Source organism: Glandiceps talaboti, chromosome 10 (assembly GCF_964340395.1).
Source record: "Glandiceps talaboti chromosome 10, keGlaTala1.1, whole genome shotgun sequence".
In the NCBI taxonomy this organism is placed as follows: Eukaryota; Metazoa; Hemichordata; class Enteropneusta; family Spengelidae; genus Glandiceps; species Glandiceps talaboti.
Window position 1 is genome coordinate 278,406 of NC_135558.1, and position 19,095 is coordinate 297,500.

At 37.2% G+C, this 19,095-nt stretch overlaps 1 protein-coding gene across 2 annotated transcripts in view; it reads left to right on the top strand.

Annotated features, from left to right (window-relative positions):
• The window catches only part of LOC144441421 (uncharacterized), an 88,714-nt gene that overhangs the window by 30,926 nt on the left and 38,693 nt on the right, over positions 1-19,095 (top strand). For both annotated transcript variants that reach the window (XM_078130991.1, XM_078130992.1), the window contains exons 4-9: positions 11,833-11,995; positions 16,291-16,452; positions 16,892-16,915; positions 17,225-17,275; positions 18,188-18,229; positions 18,886-18,948. In XM_078130991.1, the coding sequence (XP_077987117.1) occupies positions 11,833-11,995; positions 16,291-16,452; positions 16,892-16,915; positions 17,225-17,275; positions 18,188-18,229; positions 18,886-18,948 (505 nt within the window). The remainder of the gene's footprint in view (positions 1-11,832; positions 11,996-16,290; positions 16,453-16,891; positions 16,916-17,224; positions 17,276-18,187; positions 18,230-18,885; positions 18,949-19,095) is intronic.

A 19,095-nucleotide genomic window follows, 5' to 3' on the forward strand; every position in this document is an offset into this window, starting at 1 on the left:
TCCGTTATCATAAGCGTTACAAATACGTATACAACGAAAGGTACAGTTGGTGTCAATTGGCAATTAGGTGAAAAAAATGTATTTTGCGTCTTCCATTCCACCTTTGTAATGGCTTATATAAACACATTACAGACACTGTAAATTGAAACAGTTTATACATGTATCACTTTGAAACATAAGTAAGTTGTTAAATTCAGACTTGCCTTCTCTGATGTGATTTTGATTAGTGGCAATGGTGTTGCTATGTGTTCCCAGTTTCAAACAGTGTTTGACGTATGTGCGTGTGCTATCACAGTATCAGTATTTTTGGTTTTTATATAAATCATTACAAAAGCGTTGCATCGTCGCAAACCACTGCCTCTTTTACGGCACCGTCCAAAACTGGTTATTATTTCGCAGTGTCGCTGTGAAAGTCAAACCATGCATATGGCTTAATTCATTATCCACACAAGAATTACTCTTGCTGTAAGATTTTAGATATTGCGCATGGAATTGGTTTATACAGAATTGGGAATAGATGAATATAGCCTAGAGACTTGGCTTGGTGTTACTATCTCAAGAAGCTCTCCACACCAAGCTCAGGGACTAGCCTTGATGTTAATATCTCAAGAAGCTCTCCACATCAAGGCCAGGTTAGCCTGTCTACTATCGTGATGTGTGATTCCGCTTCGCTTCTCACTAAACTAGGGGTTTTGAACTAGTAACACCATGAACTGTCACTGGACTAGGATATGTGGTGTTGGCAATATGTTCTACTCGTTCGACATTGCATTTGATACAAGATAAATCAACAAACAAAAACATTTTGCCATGTTTGACCACAACATACAGTGTACAGTAACCTCTCGTACAAGGCTTAATTGAACAAGACAGGGTAGTTTGCTGATCTCACTGTTCGTCAGACAAGTCAGTCTAAGTTTGTGAGAAATCTGAGACAGCAGGTAAACAACCAAGGGCTAGCTTACATTTGTTCGTGTTTCTTCCTAAACCAGAGACTTTCATCGGCATGGAACCGGTACCACAAACGATGCAATTGATAAAGACAATCTTATTTCAGAGCACACCTTGTTTTAAGATTGTGCATTGAAATATCAAATGCAAATGCTATCTTGTCATAATACTCTTCGTTTAAATGAAAATATAGAATTTGAGAGGTTATGTTTATAAGAATAACATCTAGAGTAAAGTCTTGTGGGAGGTCTCTTGCATTATCTGCATTTGTATAACGTGGCCAGATTGACTACCCCTTTGTAATTGCTTCTTTGTCGCAAAGCGGAAAGAATAGCTGAATCTCCGATACGGCGTTTCTACACCATTTGTCGACTCTCTCGCTTAGCGTTGTGTAGGCCAGGACGTACATGTAAGCAATAGGTGTTAGCTGTAAACACAGACACCTTAAATGGTGGTTTATATTTCAGACCTATCAACGCTCTCAGGCGGGGAAGTCTTTAAGAGACTTGAAAGCTAATACACCCTAACCACGACTTTTTGTTTAATGTCGCCAAGTAGGGGTGTCTCAATTGGTTGAAATCCACAGGCAAGGATTTATCTCCAGGAAACTGGAGAAACACTCAGCCAATACTGAATTCTGAATATTTCGCTCTTTCTACGATTTCTGTTTACTTTGCTATAGGTTTCATACCATTCTTTAGTTGGTTTTACCACTTTGTTAATATTTCAGTGTCGTTGAATTTAGGTCATTCCTTGAGTTTTGTTGGCGATGGTCTGTCTTGAAGATGAATATGGTCTTGACTCAGGTTAATATCATGCTCATATCATGCTACTGCTATAGTTTATCTAATTTTGTGAAACTAGTATGTGTATGATAAGAACTGCCCGTTCTTGTTGTGTTTTATGTACATACCTTTTGGAAATGTAAATGAGTTTGATGTTGGCAACTTGGGCGGTTGATATTGACCATAGCTACGTGTATCTTGTTTCGGAACCCTTACATGTTTTAGTTCCGGTACATATTTGAAATTTGATAGTATTTAACAAAGTGAAATACTTTAACGACTTGTTACAAAGATAAACTTACACATATCAGAAGGCTACCAAAATGAAAAGGCATCGACTAGTCAGACCAACTTCAATAACACAAAAATCTATTCTGACAAAATTCTTCCAAAGTTGAACATTGTTAAACATTCCGATATCCTTCGTATGGCTGAATAACACCGTTCGCCCCAACGTTTCACAATCTCTCCATAGTTCTTACAATATCCATTTTTAAAATATAAATTGTCCAATTTAATTTTGTAGTCTAGAGTGATCAACTTCCCTTTGTACATTATGTTTTGTGATCGTGATCTTCTTTACCCAATTCTTTTGCTACAGTCATGAACTGTCGTCAACGTATTATATTCTCGTTAAAGAAAGAAATCAGAAGTTTAACGGTGTCATTGCCATAAACCAGTACAATCTATAATGTTGTTAACAAACCCTTATGGCCGGTTTCACGTCGACAAGTGAAAATTTGATTACATTCTTCACTGAGGCAGTCTGGAGTATACACATAAACTTTAACGGCCACAATGCGACCAATACGTCCGAGGTAAAGATAGTAGCATGTATTTAAGTACAAATGGACAGCCGCTCAACCTGAAATATCTCTCTCTCTCTCTCTCTCTCTCTCTCTCTCTCTCTCTCTCTCTCTCTCTCTCTCTCTCTCTCTCTCTCTCTCTCTCTCTCTCTCTCTCTCTCTCTCTCTCTCTCTCTCTCTCTCTCTCTCTCTCTCTCTCTCTCTCTCTCTCTGGGGATGTTTCAGTAGATGTTATTATGCTGTTATTCACAACATATTAACACTAATGGCTTAAGCAACTATGACCATGCCCTTTGTAACGGTGAAATGATGATGCATATTACAAAGATAACAACAAGACGGGTAGTTATATCAATAAAAATTCAAAAATGTATGAAAACCAGCCTAACAACAAGACCACGCCCATAGCAACAGCCAAATGATGGTTTTATTGCAAAGATGAAAACTGAGAAGGGTAAGCAAGTGAATAAAGATTCCAAAATGTAGGCAAATATGCCTAGTTAATAGGCAAGCGATTAAACATTCCAACAATTATGCAAATATGCCTAGCAACAAGACCATGCCCATAGCAAACAGCCAAATGGATATGTATATTGCACATATGCGAATGTAACATATCTTGATAGACGGAAATTTTAGGTAATATATTGAAAAGCAGACATTTCAGTTGATGGGAAACCAAGACAACCGGAACCGGAAATACAATAACATACACGTCTAGTGATGCAGTTACCGAACGACCACAAGTCAAACCACAAGCATTCAATGTACATACTTTCTCAAGTCCCTATTGTTGCATTGGTAATGATATATTTCTACTTTAACAATTAGTATGAGTTCCGCCCATTACTACGGAGGGTCTGCAAACAGAATGTGACATATGCATATTATGAGGCTTTGTCAGAAGTCTTGAGAGTAGAGCGGTCCATTTGGGAGACCTGAAGATTAGTGGAAACACGAGACTGACGTTTCTACGGTCCATTTCTGAGCAGACTAGTTCTAACTTTTCAAGTTGCTAGAAGAGAGTGCGACCATTGTTTATCTTCTTGTGGAGGCATGTAGGCATTTCGACTGAGTGTACATTTTGTTTAACTTTTTAACGACCGCATGCCTTGATACTTAACTACTAATATGAGTATACACAAGCAATTTAGATTTGCTGAAGGCACAGACATGCCATGACCCAAACCGGTCTGCTATTAGCCAGTCATACATGTCGAAAAAGTATCTAAAAATCATATATCTTGAGTATCATTCCTGGATTTGAGACGAAATATGTATTACGAAAGCATCTACTCAAAATATTATTTAGAATGTATCCAAAATCACAATATTAATGGTAAAGGTGGGTTTTTTTGGAAAAATCATATTAGAATGGCTATTTATTCCAAGTTTGCAATTTTAAAAAAGCCCACATTCTTCTGGTTTCTCTGTAAATTCATACTCCAATATGTACAGCTGCCAGCACCAATTAAAAAGCAAGGTATAGGTATTAGGACTTATCGAGAAAGTTTAGTCACCAGATGGTATTGTCAAATTTAATATTTTCACAACATCTGACAAGGCCCATTTATGATGAATAACGGGCCAAACAAATCCTACTTGGTTTATGTTTATGCCAAACATTACCCTTGTACTTTTATTTGTATATATGGATGATTGGATTTGTTTTGCAGCAATTCGTCAGTTGTAAATATAAATCCCATTGTAGTTGTATCATCAATAACATCATGTGCAAGTCGTGGCCATCTTCTCAAATTTGAGGTATCGTCGTCTTACGCATGCGTTTACGAGAACTCGTATGCTTCATATTTGTACCAACTACGGTACACCTCCATCATGAACGGTCCATGATGTTCAAATCCAACGGACGAGTAACAGGAATGAAACTCGCTAATGCACTCTATGTATTGGTTGTTTGAAAACGCTCAGAGTACTTGATTAATATGAAGAATGTACAATTTATACTTAAAAGTTTGCGTTTGATTCATAACAATTATGTTCATCAAACAGCAAACGAGCAAACTGTAAACTGTTCACTGTGTCTAGGCTAATCTACAATTCAAAGTTTGAAAAAAAAAATTGTGGAAAATATGTAGGCTTACAGTTTTAAACCAAATCTTCCATAAAAACATCAACCAACGCTAATTGTTTAACCCCAGTCTAGAAGTATATATCCTCAATTGTACACAGAAAGTACAGAAACGACAAATTTGTTGCCCCAAATTGGCGGGGGGGGGGGTTGTTCCTGGAGGGCTCAAACGTGCATGTAAATTGTTATCCATAGCAGTTACTCAAACGTATTATAGTTTACTATGTTTTGTCACGAAATCTAGAGAATTCTGTACAAGTATTGTTGTATCGGTTTGCCGTCTGCGTAGTTCCAGTCGTGCGTATCCGAAAGATTTATACAGACCCATCCATTCAACGTCAATATGAGCAAACCTTTGTTAGTTTTGATTGCATACAAAATTAGGAATGATGCCCTCCGACCTTCACACTAAATTGTTAACTCTTCACTGAATCTTAAGAACTTGACATGTGCTCTCGTTAGTTGTTTATTCGCATTGGAGTCGCCCTGAAACTGTGACTGTAAGGTCAGGTCAAAGTCAACTCTCTAAGGGGTGTTGAAAGATAAGCTAGCATGCACTTCTCATACGTTGTGGTAGGCACTCTGGACCTTTCAACACTTGCCTGTTATAACTAGAACGATTACCTCGTCTAATAACATTCGATAGTGATTTACCGGTCGACTACTGTGCATGAGTAGTACTGGGTGTCAATTTACAGCTTCAAGGTTTTATTACACCAATGAAAGCTCACTTGGTTGAAAAGACTCAATTGCACTCCCCGGGACCTACGTTTTTTTTTAGCACAACTGAACTGATAAGGTTCAGTACTGCTATAGGCATGGCAAAGTGTCTGTCTGTGTGTGTGTGTGTGTGTGTGTGTGTGTGTGTGTGTGTGTGTGTGTGTGTGTGTGTGTGTGTGTGTGTAAACAACTTAAAGTCAAAAACCGCTGGACCGATTGCCATGATATTTCGTGGGTGTATTACCTCTGGTGTCTATAGTTGGGAAATTGTTCAAATCAAAATGATCTTACCACCACCAGTGTGTGATTTGGATCAAAAAATGTGATTTGGGTCAAACAACTTAAACTCAAAAACTACTGGGTAGATTGGTTTGAAATTTAGTAGGAACATTCTTAAGGGTGTTTAGATTAAGAATTGTTCAAAACATGATGATCATATCAGTGATATGCGAATTAGGGCTATAAATGTGTCTTTTTGGTCAAAATCTTTAATTCCAAAACCTACTGAGCAGATTGGGCTGAAATTTAATGGGGATCGCGGCATCTGGGGGTGTATAGATGAAGAAATATTAAGCATATAATGATTTCATCAGTGATATGAAAATTAGGTGTAAACATGTGAATTTTGGTCAAAAGTTTATACGGTATCTCAAAAAGTACTTGGTCAGTGAGACTGAAACTTGGTGAGATGTTTTTAGAAGTGTTATTCTGTATATTTTCTTCAAAACATTTTGACACAATTGGCCCTAATAACCATGACCACGCCCTTAACAACAACCAAATGCCAGTATATTTTGGTTAAATAACAACATCATCTCCTAGCCAAGTGAGTAAACATTCAAAAATGTATGCAAATATCCCTAGCAACCATGACCACGCCCATAGCAACAGCCAAACGGTAGTGTATTTCACAAAAATAACAGATTCTTAGACAAATGAACAAACATTCAACAAGTGTATGCAAATATCCCTAGCAACCATGACCACGCCCATAGCAACAGCCAAACGGTAGTGTATTTCACAAAAATAACAGATTCTTAGACAAGTGAACAAACATTCAACAAGTGTATGCAAATATGCCTAGCAACAAGACCACGCTATTGGCAACAGTCAAATAATCTCATATATTGCAAAGATAACAACAGGGATTAATGAACAAGTGATTCAACATTCAAAAAATGTATGTAAATGTGCCAAGCAACAAGACCACGCCCATAGCAACAGCCAAATGATCACATATATTGCAATGATAACAGGGATTAGTAGACAAATGAAAAATTCATAAAATGTATGCAAATATACCCAGCAACAAGACCACGCCCATGGCAACAGCCAAATGATCACGTATGTTGCAAAGATTACATCAGGGATTCATAGACAAGTAAATAAACATTCAAAAATGTATGGAAATATGTCTAGCAACAAGACCACGCCCATAGCAACAGCCAAATGATTGAGTATATTGCAAAGATAATAACATGGTTGGATAGGCAACTTGATAATCATTCAGCAAATGAACACCTATGCCTAGCATGGATCAGCATGTGGATAAACATTTTTAAAAACTGTACAGTTATGCCACAACGCCATTGGCGCTATTTTGTTTTTAAGTGAAATAACCCCAAACTCGTTGTCTTTCTAATGTTAATGTGCGTAACAGATTAACAAGAGAGCAGTAATTAGAGTAGATTACATTTGCCTGGTTGTTTGAACATCGTCATCAAGGACACACTTAGCCAAACTTAAGTTTTAAAACAGGGGGAAAACTCGATCTGTTAAAATAGCACCATTGTTTAGTATGTATGCTTCGAGTTGGTTTCCAAGTTTCGGTCATTTGCAATGTCACGGTCTTTGCCATTTCTATGGGCGATAAAACGATTATAGTGAACGTATCAGTATACTTATGCACAAACTAATGGTTGATAGATTAAACTTTATTATACGGCCCGGTTTATACGGTTAACGTTTGTTTTCCTGTACCCTCGTGAAATTAATAGAACAGTTAATTGCCTGGGAGGGATTGACCTTGATCATAAACTACTACTAAATCATTACTATTATGGGGCAGCGTATCGGCTTGCTTTAACGATTTCAAGTTGAGGGCACCATTTTGACACGTGATCACGTGGTCTCAGCGAAAGCTTTCATATCAGAAAATATTTACGTTTATATACACGTTTGCGGAATGAATACATTAGACTTGAAATAAGGAAATGCTCATATCAAAGAAATCAAATAAGGTTTAAGAATCGGTAGATTCTCAATCAGTTTTAATATACAGTTACAATTAGGAACCCTGAAAGAAAATTTCGTCAAAAATCACACTAACAGTACTAAATTTTTTCGTCTTGCTCGATAAATATATGTATCTCTCTAAGTAAGATTTTTGTGGAGCCAGGCGATGTTTTGATTCAGGTTTGTAGGTGTTTATTGTATTCGCTCGAAAGGCAAGTAACTGCATCATTATCAGACACAGAATAATGAATGTGAAACTAGATTCAATTTGGTGTTTCTTGGCAATTATGCGAAATTTATGCAATGTGAAATCGCGAAATGAAAGTTCACGAACATGTCATTATTAATTCCTGGTGTAACGTTCCCCTTTAACTTCGCAGTAACAAACAATGAAGACCATTGATCTTTCGATTATTCCGATTCGACTTCTGTAAATATACCATACTCTGTGAGTTTGATGGGTCGACCAATTTGTTGATTTCGTTTACATTAGTCAATATGTAATGAAATGCACTTCAAATAAGCCTTATGCCTGCTCTTTCAAATGTATAAAGCTGTCAGAAGTATAACTACTTTTAAGAATGTGTCAAATGTTCATACAAGGACTTATCTAAAAAACACCCCCGTAAATTTCAGCATCCGAGAAAAGGGCATTCAGCTATAAAAACCGTCTGGTAGACTATCATCTTTCAGATGTGTCTACTGAAGTTCAAAGATTACCAGGTCTTGCCATTATCATTTATCATCATTTGGCATAAGGAGATCATCCAAGACTGTCTGCGTTCTTACGATGGACCCTGCATATGCGTAGTTTCGAATTTCAGGTCATATTAAATCCCTTGTCGTGACAGCATTTTACATCAAATCCCGTGACAGCATTTTACATCAAATCGCATCACATCGCATCGCATCGCATCACATCACATCACATCACATCACATCACATCATATCAAATCACATCACATTACATCACATTGCATCACATTGCATCACATCACATTGCATCATATCACATCACATTGCATCATATCACATCACATTGCATCATATCACATCACATTGCATCACATCACATCACATCACATCACATTGCATCACATCACATCACATTGCATCATATCACATCACATTGCATCATATCACATCGCATATCGCACCACATCACAGATCATCACATCACAGATCAGCACAGATCACATCGCGTCACTTCACATCATGTCACATCACATCACATCACACCACACCACACCGCATTACATCACCATCACAACAACACAACACAACACAACACAACACAACACAACACAACAATACACAACACAACACAACACAACACAACACAACACAACACAACAATACACATATCACACCGCATCACATCACAACACAACACAACACAACGTAGCGCAACGCAACGTAGTGTAGTGCAACGCAACACAACACAACACAACACACATCGCATCACATCACAGCAACACAACACAACACAACACAACACAACACAACACAACACAACACAACACAACACAACACAACACATACATTCATGACAGTACATAACCTTACACGACAGCAGCATTAGTCTCAAATCCAGGCATTAATATGTGCACGCGCTGGCAATATCACCGCGCGGGCAATAGTTTATTTAAAGTAGGTCATGTGATTCGATTCCGACCAATGACAGCTTGTGTAAGAACGTCGAGGTATAATAATGATGAATATAACATGACGTCGCAACCCAGCTTGGCACGTCAACTTGATATAACGTCCCACAAGCTACTAAACTGTTTGACGTAAAGAAGTATTCAAACTCGTTATGTAGATGTAATCGAGACTCATGTCTAGACGTTCATGACGAACCTTTAAAACAGTAGTGCAAATCACGAATGAAGTAGGTTTCCTGTGGAGAAAAGTGAATTCTACTAAATTAGGAGTCAAGAGGAATAAAATGTATACGCTCACAAAGTTAGAAATAATCATTCGCATAAATATAGTTGAAATTGCCACCATATTTGATTAGGTTTAAGTTTCCTAAATATGTGTGGTAGTATTTCTGTCGTGCTGGGTTACGTTTCTACGTTACATTATATTACAATGGAAGCCAGCCTAGTAGAAACAAGTCGACAAAAATCTCACTACTGACATTCAATTTTCTACATTTTATTGTCTGGCTCGACAAATATCTTACTAACATTGCTACATTTTATCATCTGACTTGACGAGGCAGACAATAAAATGTAGCAATGCTAGTAAGGTTTTTATCAAGCTTGACAATAAAATGTAGCAATGCTAGTAAGGTTTTTATCGAGCCAGACAATAAAGAGTAGCAATGCTAGTGAGGTTTTTATCGAGCCAGACAATAAAATGTAGCAATGCTAGTAAGTTTTTTATCGAGCTAGACAATAAAATGTAGCAATGTTAGTAAGGTTTTTATCTAGCTAGACAATAAAGTGTAGCAATGTTAGTAAGGTTTTTATCGAGCCAGAAGACAATTTGATTATACCCAACTGATTTCAGTTGTATATTCGATGGCCTTGCTATATGTAATGTGTTTTGTGTATAAAAACACACACAAACACACACGCACGCACACACACACATACACACACATACACACACTCGCGCACACACACTCACTCACTCACTCACTCACTCACTCACTCAACAAACATATTTACCCTATATATACCCTATTCACGTAAATTTGATGTACAGAAATTTGATTTTTTTTTCATTGATAGCGTACTGATTCAATGTAAGTTTTCAAGTTTCATCTATTATGTACTTATATTAACTAGGCCTGCCTTCTTCTGTTCTTGTTTCTGATATCTGACCTAATATATGGTGCGTGCCAGTGTTATATGTTTGCATAGTTTTGACTACAATTACACTTTTGAGCAATTAGCGTTAAAGTTACATCTTTCAGTCCCCCCCCCCCCTCCCTTCCGGGGACTATTACAATTGCACCGTCCGTCCGACCGTAACACGCCATTTCTGAGACATGCAATATCCGATTTCTTTCAAACCTGGCACAAAGGTGACGTGTCACATGGGATAGATGCACGTCATTTAGTACAACTGTAATACATTGAAACTACATTCAAGTGTCTATCCATACATTATTAGGTGTAAAATCTCTTCTCAGACCTTGACCATGACTTTCACCTTCCGCGTCAATCATCAAAATCCAGCCATTTCCTGAATATACCAGACGCATTTTAGTATTTATTTGTTACCATGAATTTGTTTTAAAATCATGTCACCATTCAGTCACATAAAATTAGAAGTAAAGTATTTGAGGAGAATGTGTATTCTACGAAGACTTTTTGAATATCCCTCACAAGCGCCAAATCACACGTTCCCTCTTCACCACACATGCAATATATCTGCATTTTCTTTCCACACTTTCTGGTTTATGATCTCCTTCTAAGTCACCCGTTAGTCCTGAAAATGCATTTAGACTATGATATCTAAATAGCCAGATACTTCTGTCAACAGATGGTGTTGACCCAGATTCCTTATGTCTCCCACCAGAGGGCGCAAACCTAAACATTCCGACGCACGGCAACAACTTGAACTGAACGAACTTTACAGATGCAATGAATTATCACTTAGTAAAGATACTTTTTTAAAATGAGACATTGTATCGCGTGGTGATAAGATTGTAATCACTTGGGCTAACAATCCATTATAGTGATTTAGTCATAAAGTGAGTGGTATGTACTATGTCTCAGATACATTATAGATTGTCGGTGTACATTTCATCGTCTATCATATTGCATATCATCAAAATCTGATATCTGTCATCGTCTCAAAACATTTTGTAAAATTTATAATTCACCATAACTCATTGTTCTTGTCTTCACTTATCGCAACGGTAGTAATAGAGCGAATAATCAGACCAAACGTTTCCGGCCGCCATTAGCTTTAAATACACTGGAGTGTAGAGGTTATCTTTCCACACCGTGTGCAGGCATTTGAAAACTCAGATTAGCGCGCTCTCGGGGGAAACGTTTGAACACTCGAGTGAACTATGTCAAAGTGGAGACGTCTGCAAACTTTTAAATCTACATGGAAAACTTAGATTATTAAAGAAAATACCAAACGCTGTCATCTTTGAACTCAAGATTCATCGATACTTCAGTGCGATACTCGATCCATGAGTGCTCTTCGTTCCAAGGCGGCCATTCTTTTTTGATAATGTCGAAAATTTACATTTTTGTTTTCTTTTCTTCGTTCCAGATGGCACAGGATAGCTTTAAGAGTTAGAGGAAACACCGTGACGTTATTTGCAGACTGTAAAGAAGAAGTAACTAAATCGTTACATCGAAAAATTGATGCAAAACTCGACACCAGAGGCATTCTGGTTGTAGGAAGACAAATCCTCCAAACAGGGTCATTTGAGGTTTGTTACTCCAATTCCAACCTTTGAACCTTTACAATTACTCTAACTGTAACTCTTGACCCCGTTCATTGTATACACAAATACTTCCTAAAGACGTCGTTGACAGGTTCGTTTGTTGTTGAATATGTCTTGCTCTTTTCCTTCCTGGACTACAATAACAATTTAACTCCCGCCCACACACACCTTGATGTGGTCAAAAGCCCCGATTCTTCAGGATCGTATCACCAGGCCACGTCCATTGATACACACAGGAATTTAACACCAGTTAGTCATCGTATCACCATGCCACGTCCATTAATACACCACACGGGAATTTAACACCTGTTATAGTCAACATTGCACATCACAAGCTTTCATTACATGTAATTGTTTTAGCACCATTATTGGCCGACATAAAACATTAATAACGTTAAATGTGTCTAGCTGACTAAGCTGTTCGGGGAATGTTCAACCTGCTCTAGATTAGTATAGATTTCTAAGCTAGACCTACAAATTTCGTTAAATATATAACCCCACAGTCCTTTTACGACCTACTTTGCTATCTCACAATTTTAATGTGAAAATTTAGCCTCGGAGAGTTTCATGTTGAAATTCACTTTTAAACATGACAAAGTGGATAAAGAATGTAAATATATATTTCCGAAAATGGTAACCCTAAAATAGTACTATAAATCTATGATCGTAAGTGTATTATTAAACTGTGTTTCTATTTGACTTTAAATGTGCATATGTACTACTGACGTGTTGTTTTTTCTACTGGATTTTCCACCTAATCCTCTCGAAAACCTGACCTATTCTTCAATTCATCATTCACATACGATATTCACATATTGTTTCTTAAAGTTACCATGTTTACTAATGAACCGAAATTAAATTGTGTCGTGAAGGTCATAGTTTAGATTTTAATTTTGAACGTGTATTTGAGATGATGCAGAGCGCGCGACTAGACTGTTGAAATCGTGCAAATATTTTGGACGATTTCAGCTCACATAATAATTATAATTAGTGATCTTTAGTTTACCCTTGTCCAAATATGTGTTTCAATTTCTTAGAGGCTGTAACTCTTCTATGACTTTACATTATGGCACTTTCCTGTGTCAAGTACTTTCCCACCATTCTTTTGAACAAATCTTCGACTTCCTCTAAAACTTTTCTTACTTCGTTTCTTCATTTTAGACATCACTCATAGATAAATGCCCTTACAATCGAGTTATGTCAAAAAACGTTCAAAATAATTCAATGGATTGTATATATTTTTCCATATGGCTATGATATTCTATGCTAACTGTGTCGTCCGCCGCAGTCCAACTCCACTGTTGAGCTTTCCTTCACCTCTTTCGCGTATCTCTCGTTAAGAAGCTAGATGTTAAGAGTTTGTCTTGCTAAGTTTTTTGAAATCTCAGAGAACGGTTGTGCCATTTTTCAAATTTTTAATCTGGGTGGTCTTTCGTATACGTGTTACTCGTAAAGTTTCCACTCTTTTTGGGCAAGCTAAAAGAAGATAAAGTGCGTCTCTCGAAGCAGTGCAATATTTGATGATAGACAATGTTTGGATATTTACCTTCCAGATTACAGGAGGTCAATATCCGGCGATCGCTGGAATGTTTCCCCAGATGCCAGACATATTATCGCTTCTTGGGTTTTTACCTCCCGTAAGGGGAGGTATTGGAATTGCGATTTGTGTCTGTGTGTGTGCCTTTCTGTCTGTGCATCTGTCTGTGTCATCAGTTTCTTAAAAATGGCTGGCTCAATTATAATGAAATTTGCTCCACTGTTGAGCTTTCCTTCACCTCTTTCGCGTATCTCTCGTTAAGAAGCTAGATGTTAAGAGTTTGTCTTGCTAAGTTTTTTGAAATCTCAGAGAATGGTTGTGCCATTTTTCAAATTTTAATCTGGGTAGTCTTTCATATACATGTTACTCGTAAAGTTTCCACTCTTTTTGGGCAAGCTAAAAGAAGATAGAGTGCGTCTCTCGAAGCAGTGCAATATTTGATGATAGACAATGTTTGGATATTTACCTTCCAGATTACAGGAGGTCAATATCCGGCGATAGCTGGAATGTTTCCCCAGATGCCAGACATATTATCGCTTCTTGGGTTTTTACCTCCCGTAAGGGGAGGTATTGAAATTGCGATGTCTGTCTGTGTCTGTGCCTTTCTGTCTGTGCGTCTGTCTGTGTCATCAGTTTTTTAAAAATGGCTGGCTCAATTATAATGAAATTTGCTACACATCTTCCATTTGCCAATGGCAAGAACTGACTAGATTTTGGTAAACATCTGATGAACATTAATTAGTTATTTGCATAATTAATGATTTTGAGTAATTAGGCTATATCTTTGGAATGCATACTTCCAATTCAATATAATTTGGTGCATATGTTAAACATAACAAGGCACATATGTCCTATAAGGTTGTTGATTTAGCTTAAAGATTTTATGAATAATTTGCATAATTAATGACATTCGGTAATTCCACTTTATCTTAAGAATGCAAGCTTCAAATTTCATAGAATTTGGTACATATACCAACCATAACAATGTGCACAAGTTCGTTGACACAGACTTTGCTTTTGATGAGTAATTTGAATAATTAATGACCTTCAGTAATTAAGCTATATCTTTGAAATGCACTTTTCAAATTCCACATAATTTGGCACATACATCAACCATGACAAGTGCACGTCCTCTAAAGCCTGTTGATATCGTTTTTTGAATTTTATGACTAATTTGCATAATTAATGATTTTGGGTAATTAAATAAGAATTCGAACTTCAAACTTCAGACAATTTTGTACATGTATTAATGGTCGATGGTAAAGAAGTGCATGTGTCATTTAAAAGCTTGATATTGTGACTAATAATCTATATAATATGGTTAATTTGCATAATCAATGGGTTTTTTTAATAATTAGGCAATATGTTAACTATGCAAGCTTCAAATTTCATTTAGTTTCATATAATTAATTTTCCAATAACGTGGTACATGAGGTATATTAGCTATAGTTTAGAATTTTGCATTCCAACAATGTGTGTAGGACCAAATATCTACGATTTTGCCCTTACGGGAGGCATTCAGTTTAAATCTGGTGATAGACTGTAAGATACATCGTGTTGTGAGTGCTGGCTGATAGCGTGGTACGAATGTCTGTATCTTACAGACAAGGGTTTTGAGTAAAAGAAAATTGAAGCGGGTTTTTTCGCTCATTTATGATTGGCCATTATAATAAATGAAGACTTTATCCTGGTTTAATTAATTCTTTGATAAATTACACCCTCTAGTAAAGGGCAAGGTCCAAGATTGGTTACTGCTACATGTAACACTTGATGAATGAGTGGGTACGTGTACAGAATATATATAAATTATACATGATACGCATCTGTGGATCCTAAATTCGAATTTTGGCAGCCATGTTGGATTCCGACAACCATCTTGGATGACACCTGTTTACCACCTGACCTTTGACATGATCGAATTTCGTCAGCCATATCGTTTCTTTGATTGTTTGTTATTTATTACTTGGAGGATATTCTTAAGTCATAAATATACCGGTTGTTTATAATAGACGGTTATTTTTTACCATCCTTACGGAAAGTACTGAACTTCTGGGGTTGCGCAAGTTCCACTTGGTTTTAGGATTTTCGCTGGACAGGAGTTTTGTTTTTCTCGAATTAGTAGTGAGGAATCGTTCTTATTAGGTAGAGGTAGAAACATCAATAGTAACTGTCTCATAAAGGAAATATAGCATTCGCCTGACCATCATGAAACTTTCCATTTTAATAAATGTAGTTATTTAGGGAAAGATCGGGGGGGGGGGGGGTTCGGTGGATTTTTCCATCGGGCCGACGGGCCTTCTGTAAAACCAAAAACAGGCTGATCCCCCTCCTCATCACTTAATTCTAAAACGTGATGCCGCCCCCCCCCCCCCCATATTATATTCATATGACAGTTATGTTTTAATCATGACTGCGTGGACTGCTTGACCGTCTCGCAAATATTTTGCATTCAGAGCCTTTCAGGCAATAACCTCCAAGCTTTACAAGAGCTACAAATATGCCGTTGTAAAAGTGATTTTTTCTTCCATCACAATCCAAAACACAATGACCCCCCCCCCCCATTCACGTTTGTCAAAACAGGATGACCCCCTACTGCCAATTTCAAAAACAGGGTGATCCCCCTACCAATCCCCCCCCCCAAAAAAAAAATCTCTTAGCCCTCAAGCTGTTTGTACATTTTGTAGAATGTGCTCCACCACCACTGATAATTTTTAAATTTTTTCATCTCTCTATTTGGTATCAGGGTGGCGATATTCAACAGTTGATCATTTCGACCAATCCCGAAGATGCAGGGAAACACTGTTTAGAATATACACCAGATTGTGAACGGGCATTCCCTGACGACCCACAGAAACAAGAAGCTGCCGGCGAAGACGGCTCCACACCAGAGTTTTTCACGGAAGCTGTAAGTAAATTCCAACAATATATTTTATTTTGTGTTTTGTGACTCACACAATACTTTCATATTTGTTGTTCACAACTATGGATAATATTTTCTGTGAAATACCTAATCCCGACAAAAATTTAAATTTGGACGGTAAACAAAGCTGTCGGGCAGAGTTTATATAGAAAAAGGGTGGTTCAGAACAAAAGAATAGCCCCACGTATTGTCAATGGTGGCCCAACTAACAAGATAACACCAATACAATGCGAGAACGTCGAAATGATTTCCTGACCTTTATATAAGCCAACAACTGTATAGGGTGGAAGAATTTCAAAATAATCTGTAATTATATTATTGACACTTTTTATGGTCACTATATTTTTCGAAAAAAATTCTGACTTTTGGTCAATGTTGACATGTGAGTGCATATTTTACTGTTTTTCCTTTCTTTCTATTCTAGCCCTCTCGTCCAGGCCCAGGATCGGTAAGTTTAAGAATAACAACTTTATCTACATTGCTTGATTTGATCTAGACTAGATTTTACTCGACATTGTGTTAGAAGAGCCATTGGCTCAACAATTTATCGAGTTCAAACAAACAAACAAACAAACAAACAAACAAACAACAAGATTAAACGAAAGATAACTTTACTTTGTTACGTTACTTGCCAATGCAGAATTAAAGCCACAAAACTCGGCTAAGAATCCGAATAAAAGAAAATTTCCCTTACCGTACAATTATATTGAATAACCAGTTTTGATTTCACCATAACTAATTTATTACTCCTTTATAGGGCTTGAAAGGTCAGAAAGGTCAAAAGGGTGAACCAGCTGTATTAGAACCGGTAGGTTGGTCGGTGTACATGTTGCAAGCTACATCCGTTGCTTAGTAACATCCTCTCCCTCATCTTAGTTTTACTCCTGTCTTGTCTATTGTCAAATTTGTAATAATCGTAATTACTGATTTGCTATCGGTTTATTTCCATTGTATTTGTAGTTTTAAGACACTTCTTAACTCTATCCCACTACACAGACCCTTTCCCATAACACTCACTTCTAGAAATTGGAATTTGTATCTATGAGTGACACCAGTCTAGAATATCTGTTCTACAGTTACTGTATAGCCAGGAATCCATGTTGCCTTGCTATCAGTATGGCAGTTTGTTGTCTTGAATCAATACTATCCATTAGATAGTATGCATGGCGTTGTTATTAAGTGTGAAATCCATGCCGTCTTGTTTTTCAGTATAATGGCTATGTGAACTTAAAGTTCATTCGTGAATCCTCAATTTTAATATATGTGTAGGAAATTAAAAAGGCATGCAAGATATCATTAGCAAGAACATGCAAATGATATGGCAACATTAATTGTGATTGCATTTTTCCCATGATAATTTCACTGTATTCATCATCCTTTATCACAACTTTCAGGGACCTCCTTGAAATATTGTTGTCATAGCAATCATACGACACACATGATAACATTATCATAACATAAACATTAATGATGATACTAACACTTAAAACTATTACACGTAAAACTCGATAATAAATCATTTTGTTTGATTGTTTGTAGTTACATTTCTCAGTTTCTACATGCTATATTTTCTATAGTGGTCCGAGGTTAAATCGGAAAGACCGTGAATCCGTCTAAGTCTATTCCTGTAAATAAGACAGTTATTTAACTGTTCTGCGTTGTTTCTAATACCCACTTTACTCTAGTACATGTATAATGATAACCATGGGTTCTTTTCTAGGGTCAAATGGTACGAGGAAAGCCAGGTCCTCCAGGTCCACAGGTAAGTATATTTGACTGGGAACGTTACAGCGTACATATCGCCTGTACAAAATTAGAACGTTAGCTACAACCCTAGTTTACATCCCTCACAACGACAACCGAAGTCTTATTTTAATGATGTCTTTTTCACATATCCAAACATTATGAATGTACTTTAAATGACTAAATACACATTCGTATCCTTAACAGCAGTAAACTTATCAAAGAATTCAGTAGCTTGTCCCTTTTTTGCAAATATTATGAAATCAACCCGTTTCAATAGAGGAACCCATTTCGGCACGATTGATCAGACTGTGTTATTCGTCGCAAATGAAGAAGTGACACCATATTTTCAAAAAATGCACATAGGCCATATTCTAACTATTCTTATAAGAAAACCTAGAACGAAGGTCGAGGCCGGATCATACCTTTGGTGCTGTGCGCAGCTCAGCATGGGTGCAAGTGCCATCGATGTGCACTTTCGGAGCAATGCGACCTCCGGTCGCCTAATATCGAAAGAGACGGCCTAATAGTAAGACTACATCCCACACAAATATTAAAAGTACTCTAGCTCTGATAGAAATGTTATTCTGGAAACGTCGGCTTTTAAATGTACCTTTGAACTGAGGACGCCGTGTGTTGCCGCTTTGACGTTCATGTTTTGTGTTTTTACTCCAGGGTCCAGAAGGTCCAAGAGGATACGATGGCTCTTCAGGCCCACAGGGTCTACCGGGTCCAAAGGTAAAGCACATTTTTATTAACTAGAAACTGCCTTGAAATTCATACTGTTTAAAAGAGGAAACATATCGGTCACAATTCAGGTTGTATAAATAGTATTTTTTTCGTGAATGTATGTATGTATGTATGTATGTATGTATGTATGTATGT